Source organism: Rissa tridactyla, chromosome 1, assembly GCF_028500815.1.
Source record: "Rissa tridactyla isolate bRisTri1 chromosome 1, bRisTri1.patW.cur.20221130, whole genome shotgun sequence".
In the NCBI taxonomy this organism is placed as follows: domain Eukaryota; kingdom Metazoa; phylum Chordata; class Aves; order Charadriiformes; family Laridae; genus Rissa; species Rissa tridactyla.
Genome location: NC_071466.1, coordinates 11,625,383 through 11,633,321, shown reverse-complemented (window position 1 = coordinate 11,633,321; position 7,939 = coordinate 11,625,383). Strand labels below are relative to the sequence as shown.

The window sequence follows — 7,939 nt, the reverse complement described above, 5'->3', positions numbered from 1 at the left end:
GGTTGTGGGGAACTCCAGTCCCTGGCGGGGTGGTGGAAAACATCCTCCTGGGAGCTGTTTGCAGAGAGGGGAGGGAGGTGGGAGGAGGCTGAGGGGGAAAATGGCCTTTCTTGGAAGGGGGATTTCTGGAAAGAAGTGAGGGATGGGCCGGGTTATGGCTTCGTGGCAAATGGAGGGAAGGGCTTTTCCACTCAGTGCGGAACAGGCTGCTTCGAGGCAGAAAATGGTGCGTGTGCTGGAGAAGGGGTTACCTACAGCAGAGGTACGTGTCCTTGGTGGGGCACAAATCCGGACCTTGGCTCCCCGAGGTGGGGTGATGCTGGGGCATCTCTTCTCTTGGAAGCTGGGAGGGAACGTGCTCCCCAGTGCCAGTTCTGAGGCAGGAAACGACTATAAAAACAATGGTGATTCGTGTCGCCTTGCCCAGCCGAGGCAGCTGTCCTGCCGTGCTGGCACCGCCACATGTTAAACGTGACACCGGCCGTGCCACGCAGGAGCCGGGTCATTCTGGCGTCGCCTTCTTCCATTATCGTAATTACCTGTCTGCAAACCCAGCTGCTGCCCCGGGCGGAGGAGCGGTGCGGCCAGGACATTGGGCTGTGGATGAATAATTCACTGCCTGGAAACAAAACCTCCAGCCTTCGGATCCATCAGCGCTTGGCATCTGCTGCCGGGACCGGCGCGGGAAAGGAGCCAGGGAGGTGCCGGGCAGCGGGGGCCGGCGGCCTCCCCCACGGCTGGGACTGGGGAGACGCTCCCTGTGGCGGCCACCTCTCTACCACCCCCTGCTTTGTCTCCTGGGTCACATCCCTTAACCTCCCCGGGTATTGTTCTCCCCAAACGGGAATAATCTTCCTTTTCCCTTTCCCTGCTCTTTTACTGGGAAGAACTGAGAATGGGATGTCCCTTGCTGTGCATGGTGGTCCGCAGCATCCGCTCTCAGCTCTTCCCACTGCCATGGTGGGTGTCAGTGACCCCAAATCTCCTTTCCAGCCCCGCGGTTTCCTTTTCAGGCTTGTGCTGGGACAGGATTGAGGGGAGAGACCCCCCTTACCGCAGCCCCCCAGCCCAGAAGCGCCTGGAGACAGTGGTTTCCAGCGCACAAAGCTGACGGTTGGGAGCGAAGCTGCCAGCGGCTCCGGGCAGGACAACACGGCGAGGAGCAACCGCGTCCCTGCCTGCTCCAGGCCACCCCCTGGTCCTTGTCACCACCGTCCTGGCCCTGAGCAGGCTGCCCACTGGCGTGGGTCTCATGGGAGGATGGTCCAGTGTGGCGTGGGGCAAAGCCTTCCCTGGGCTTGGGCTCAGCACCCAGACCTGACCCAAAGGGGCTCAGCTGCACCCAGACCCCGTCCCAGCCCTCCTCGGGGTCCCTCACCGTCACCCCCCTGCCACAGGGCTCGCTGCACCCAGACGGTCGGTCCCTGGGGAGGCCGTGCCCCCCCGCCCCGTTCCAGCCCTGACGTCACCCCAGCGCTTGCAGGTGGCACGGCCCCCCCCCGTGTCCCCCAGGCCCTGCATGGGGCGGGAGCGCAGCGGGATGGAGCCTGGAGCTCGCCCACTGCTCGCCCTCTGCCTGGCCGGCTGCCTCCTGGCCCCGGGTAAGCACTGGGGGGGCGGCGAGGGGCGCTGAACCCCACCAAGCCCCAGGCACGGGGAGAGGGTCCCTCAGCCCCTGCGAGCTGCAGCGTCCCCTGACATCGGGCATCCCCGGCGGGGGGGGGGACGGGGTCAGTGGGATGGGGGGCTCAGGTGATGGTGGGGAGGGATGGGGGTCTCAGCATGCTCCCCCACCCCGCTCAGCTGCCGGCATGTTCCTGCAGCCGGGTCCTGGGGGTCCCTTGGGAGGGCTCTGGCTGCACTCGCGGCTGCGGACCGCCCCCCCCCCCAGCCCCGCTCTGGGTCCCCGCAGGCTGCCGGGGGGCACAGGGCAGGTTCGCCTACAAGCTGCTGCATGACCTCTTCGCCAACTACTCCAGCGCCCTGCGCCCTGTGGAGGACACAGACCGCGCCTTAAACGTCACCCTCCAGGTCACCCTTTCCCAGATCATCGACATGGTGAGTGGCCAGGGATGGCACCGGTACCGGCACTGGCAGCGTCACCAGTAGCCCAGCCCAAATGGGACCTTCCCCGTCACACTCCTGGCTACCCCTCAGCCGGGCTCTGCTCTGCCCCAGGGGGTCCCGGTTCGTTTTGGGAAGGGCTGTGCTGGTCTGGGGGGGCTGGGGAGGGCTGAGCTGGATTCCAGCGGTCCCAGCTCATTTTTGGGGGGGGCTGTGCTGGTTTGGGGGGGCCTGGGCTGGTTTGGAGGGATGACCATCAGCCCTGGCTAGAGCCCAGCTCAGCCCTCCCCAAAATAAGCTGGGACCACTCGAAACCAGCTTAGCCCTATGCAACCCCCCTCCAACAAGCTCAGCCCTCACCAAAATGAGCTGGGACCGCTGGAAACCAGATCAGCCCTTCCCAGCGCCCCCAAACCAGCCTCAGTCCTCCCCAAAATGAGCTGGAACCACTAGAAACAAGCTCAGCTCTCTCCAACCCCGCCAAACCAGCTCAGCCCTCCCCAAAATGAACTGGGACCGCTGGCATCCAGCTCAGCCCTCCCCAGCCCCCCCAGACCAGCGCAACCCCCCAGAGGCAGCCCAGCCCTCGGGACCCTTGCAGAGGCCGCCAGGCTGGGGCCCGGGGGGTAGGACAGGGGGCAGTGGGGTCTGTCCCTGTCCCCGTCCCCCCCCCCTCACCCTCTGCCCTCGGCAGGACGAGAGGAACCAGGTCCTCACCTCCTACCTGTGGGTCCGTCAGGCCTGGCTGGACGCCCACCTCGCCTGGGACAAGGACGCTTACGGCGGCATCGACAGCATCCGCATCCCCAGCAGCTACGTCTGGCGGCCGGACATCATTCTCTACAACAAGTGGGTGCTGCTTGTGCCCTCCGGCCCCGGCTGCTCCCGGAGCTGGGGGGGCTGAGGCTGGGGCTGGGGGTGTTGCCAACGGGGAGCAGGGGGGTCCTGGTGTGGGGGATGTGGGGAGACGGTCACCTCGACTGGGTGAGAAGGCGGCGGCAGGAGGTGCTGGCATCAGCCTGGTGTGCCACCCACCTGGCAGCTGGGATGTGCCACCACGGGGGTGACCAGGGGCACCGAGCCCCCTCTTCCTGGGGGTGACGTGGGGAGGGGACACGGGGTTGGGGACCAGTGCTCGGCCCCGGCCCCGCAGACCCTTGCCCCACGTGGGGCTCGGGGCCATCCTGGCCCCACAGCGATCCCTCCCCCAGCGCCGACGACCGCTTTGGTGGCTCGGTGGAGACCAACGTGGTGCTGCGCTCCGACGGGCACATCATGTGGGACTCGCCCGCCATCACCAAGAGCTCCTGCAAGGTGGATGTCTCCTACTTCCCCTTTGACGGGCAGCGGTGCCGCCTCACCTTTGGCTCCTGGACCTACAACGGGAACCAGATCGACCTCCGCAACCGGCTGGACACCGGGGACCTGACGGACTTCGTGGAGAACGTGGAGTGGGAGGTGCTGGGCATGCCGGCCACGAGGAACGTCATCACCTATGGCTGCTGCTCCGAGCCCTACCCCGATGTCACCTACACCCTGCTCCTCCGCCGCCGCGCCTCCTTCTACATCTTCAACCTGCTCCTGCCCTGCATCATGGTCTCCTTCCTGGCACCCCTCGGCTTCTACCTGCCGGCCGACTCCGGGGAGAAGGTCTCGCTGGGGGTGACGGTGCTGCTGGCCCTCACTGTCTTCCAGCTGCTGGTGGCGGAGAGCATGCCGCCCTCGGAGAGCGTCCCACTCATCGGTGAGCCTTGATGGCACCCAGGACCCTCCAATGGGACCAGGGCATCTGCACCGGGGCGGTGGGCACCCCCCATGCCAGGGGGGGTTTCGATGGTGGGAGGTGGGCAGGGGTCTCTCCCCACCCTGCCAAGGCATCACCACCCATTACCCACGCAGGGAAGTACTACATCGCCACCATGACCATGATCACGGCCTCCACCGCGCTGACCATCTTCATCATGAACGTCCACCACTGTGGCCCGGGGGCCCGTCCTGTTCCCACCTGGGCCAGGTGGCTCATCCTCCACCACATGGCCCGGCTCTGCTGTGTCTACGAAGTGGGCGAGAGCTGCAAGAGCCCCCGGCAGGTGCCGGGCAGGCGGGCGGGCAGGGAGGACACTGGGGGGCCGGGGGAGAGCCCCATGGAAGGGGAGGTGGGTGCTGAGGCAGGGGGCTGTCCCCGGGACCGCTGCCTGTGCCACCACGATGACCTGCTGAGGAACGTGGGCTACATCGCCGGCTGCTTCCGGCGCCACCGAGCCTCCCAGCGCCGGACCGGCGAGTGGAAGAAGGTGGCCAAGGTGATGGACCGCTTCTTCATGTGGGTCTTCTTCCTCATGGTCGTCCTCATGAGTGTGCTGGTCCTGGGCAATGCTGCCTGATGGCCCCGTGGACTCACTGCCCCCAGGGACAGTGGTGGCCACGGGTGCCCCATGAGGGTGGCTCGTCCTGGGCACCCCTTAGCCCTTCATGGACCTGCAGGGTGGAAGCTCCACCAGCGCCAGGGAAGAGGAGCCTGAAAGCGGGACCCTGACTCGGCCGGGGCAGCCCCAGCTGCAGGGTTGAGGGGTCACGGCCCCCCGAGCAGTTGTCTGGGTGGTGACATATAGATGTAGAATCATAGAATCACAGAATGGTTTGGGTGGGAAGGGACCTTAAAGATCATCTCATTCCACCCCCCCGCCCTGGGCAGGGACACCTCCCACCAGCCCAGCTTGCTCCAAGCCCCGGCCAACCTGGCCTTGAACCCCTCCAGGGATGGGGCAGCCACAGCTTCTCTGGGCAACCTGGGCCAGGGGCTCACCGCCCTCACAGCCAAGAATTTCTGCCTGAGATCTCAGCTCAGTCTCCCCTCTTGCAGTGGAAAACCCTTCCCCCTCGTCCCATGGCTCCCCTCCCTCATCCAGAGTCCCTCCCCAGCTTTCCTGGAGCCCCTTGAGGGACTGGAAGGGGCTCCAAGGTCTCCACGGAGCTTTCTCTTCTCCAGGCTGAACCTCCCCAGCTCTCTCAGCCTGTCCTCACAGCAGAGGGCCTCCAGCCCTCCCAGCATCTCCGGGGCCTCCTCTGGACCATATATATATATGCATACACACTTTCCACCCCTCCTGTGTCCCCACCAGTGCCTGCCACCCTGCCTGGCCAGGGACCGGGTCTGCTGCAGCCCCCCGAGACGCCACTCCAGTGTCCGGCAGCCCTGCTGAGGGTCCCAGGGGAGCAGGGCAGCCCCCACCCCGTCCCCTCCGGGTGCTGGCTGGGGCCAGGATGGTGCCCGGGAGGGACGGAGGGGTCTGGCCCTCGACACCTTCGGTGACAGAGCATGGACCTTTGTATCCCACCCAAACCCCGCGTGCGGCAAATAGCGGAGCATTTCCCGCCGATCCATCCGGGCTTACGGAATATCTCCCCCCCCTGCATTTACTGATCCGTCCTCAATAAAATAACGACTCCATCAGCTCTGGCTGAGTGACCGCTGGCTCTTCTCCTGCGACAGCGATGGCGGCTGGTCCGCGCTCACCCTGCCCGACAGCCTGTGCCGGGGGGGGCTGGGCCCCTCGTCCCCATCCCTGCCCCACACCCCACGGACTGGCTGTCGGAGGCCTCGGGGCTCATGCCATCTTGTCACCGGTGGAGGGGACCGATCAGCTGGTGGGGAGGGGGAGAGTGGCCAAACCCGGGGGGACACCCGTGGGTGATGGGGGAACCTGGGGATGAGAGCCGGAGGCGCTGGGGCAGCTGGAACAGGGTGCGGGGGACACGGAGTGCCCTCGGGCTGGCTGGGATGGCGCACAGACGCTGGCAGCAGGGATGGCCGTAGCGAGGGGAGCGCGGGGGGGCAGCAGCACCGCCCCCGGCTGAGTGCAGGGACCCGGCTGGGGGGACATGGCGAGGGGAAGGAGCCGCTGTCCCCGCGGGGAGCCCCGGGGCGAGGAGGGAGCCCGGCCAGGGCAGCCCCAGGGGCCGAGGAGGAAGGCAAAGGGGCCAGGCAGCATGGAAAGCGCAGGGCAGCGCGGACGGGGGTCCCACCGAGACCCCAGCCCTGCGCCGACTCCGCTCAGGGGGGTCCCAGCAGGGCCCCCAGGCACAGCCAGGTCCCGGCAGCGGCAGGGGGGTCCCCAGCCCCATCTCAGCCCCCGTCCGGCGGGGACGGGCTCAGCCACAGCTGGGGAGAGAGGGCGGGGGCTGCGGGGGCCACCAGGCAGTGCCGGGGGGGGGCGGCTCCCAGGTCTCTCCCGGCTCCCTTCGAGGCAGCATCACCCAGGCGGGTTGTGCTGAGGCCGGCACAAGCCCGGGCAGCGGCGGGGAAGCGCAGCTCACCCGCGGGCACCCGCAGCTCGGCCGCAGCTGGCGCGAGGGCGGGGGGCGAGGCGGGGGCGGGGCCTGCAGCCGCCGCGGCCAGACCCCACCCCCGTCAAAGGCGGCCCCGGGGAGGGCGGCGAGCGGGAGCGGGAGCGGGAGCGGGAGCGGGGCGAGCAGCCAGGGCGCGGGAGGTCACGCGAGAGTTGAGCTCGCGCGGGATTTCGCGCGGGAGTTGAGCTCGCGCGGGACGCCGAGGCAGGGCGAGGCGGGGGAGCTCAGCCATGGCCTGTGCCCGAAAGGCGCAGCCTCCCGCGTGTTGCGCACTTTCCAGAGGAGACGCGGCCACGCAGACAGAGCCCCCCTGGACGCCTGCAGCCCCCCCGGGCTGTGTCTGCAGGGAGCGCCTTCACCTCTGCCGGGTAGCGGAGGGTAGAAGGGATGCCGGGTGCGTGAGGTGCGAGCAGGCGGCTGATCCGCTCGGCCTGGCGGCAGAGGTCAAAGAGGGAGCAGAAAGGCTGCGGAGCGTCAGGGAGAGGGCAGAGCAGCAGAGAGTTGGGGTTGTTCAGCCTGGAGAAGAGAAGGCTGCGGGGAGACCTTATTAATGTTTACAAGTATCTGAAGGGTGGGCTGAAGGAGGATGGAGGCAGACTCTTTTCAGTGGCTGCCAGTAAGAGGACGAGGGGTAACGGGCACAAGCTGGAACAGAGGAAGTTCCGATCAAACATGAGGAAAAACTTCTTCACGGTGAGGGTGAGAGCGCACTGGAAGAGGCTGCCCAGGGAGGTTGTGGAGTCTCCTTCTCTGGAGACTTTCAAGACGTGCCTGGATGCAGTCGTGAGTAGTGTGCTGTGGGCAATGCTGCTTTAGCAGGGGAGTTGGATAGATGATCTCTAGAGGTCCCTTCCAACTCTGAAATTCTGTGATTCGATGAAACGTTCAGCCTGGAGAAGAGAAGAGAAGGCTCCGCGGAGACCTTGGAGCCCGTTCCAGTCCCTCAAGGGGTCTCCAGGAAAGCTGGGGAGGGACTCTGGATGAGGGAGGGGAGCCACGGGACGAGGGGGAAGGGTTTTCCACTGCAAGAGGGGAGATTGAGCTGAGATCTGAGGCAGAAATTCTTGGCTGTGAGGGCGGTGAGCCCCTGGCCCAGGTTGCCCAGAGAAGCTGTGGCTGCCCCATCCCTGGAGGGGTTCAAGGCCAGGTTGGCCGGGGCTTGGAGCAAGCTGGGCTGGTGGGAGGTGCCTCTGCCCAGGGCAGGGGGTGGCACTGGGTGGCCTTTAGAGGTCCCTTCCCACCCAAACCATGCCCTGAAGGGGTGGGGCCCTTCTCCCTCTCCTTTTCTCCCTCTCCTTTTCTCCCTCTCCTTTTCTCCCTCTCCTTTTCTCCCTCTCCTTTTCTCCCTCTCCTTCTCGTTATGGTTTGAGAAACCCACCACAATTTCTTGTCCTTTAGAGAACTACTCTCTCACCCGATGACCCCTCCCCAACCGGGAAGGGGAATTGGGGGAAAAACAAGGACCCAGGAGGACACTGGGGAGCTACATCGCGGTTCTGTGGTGGTGACTCGGAGCACTGCAGCC

The 7,939-nt window shown here is 66.2% G+C and overlaps 1 protein-coding gene across 1 annotated transcript; it reads left to right on the top strand.

Moving 5' to 3' along the window:
• Nucleotides 1–1,540: 1,540 nt before the first annotated feature.
• On the top strand, nucleotides 1,541–4,448 carry LOC128904330 (neuronal acetylcholine receptor subunit alpha-10). Its single transcript, XM_054188466.1, has 5 exons — nucleotides 1,541–1,601; nucleotides 1,913–2,058; nucleotides 2,759–2,913; nucleotides 3,276–3,808; nucleotides 3,964–4,448. Exons 1-5 carry the CDS (start codon nucleotides 1,541–1,543, stop codon nucleotides 4,446–4,448), a joined length of 1,380 nt encoding a protein of 459 aa, XP_054044441.1.
• The last annotated feature ends 3,491 nt before the right edge of the window (nucleotides 4,449–7,939 follow it).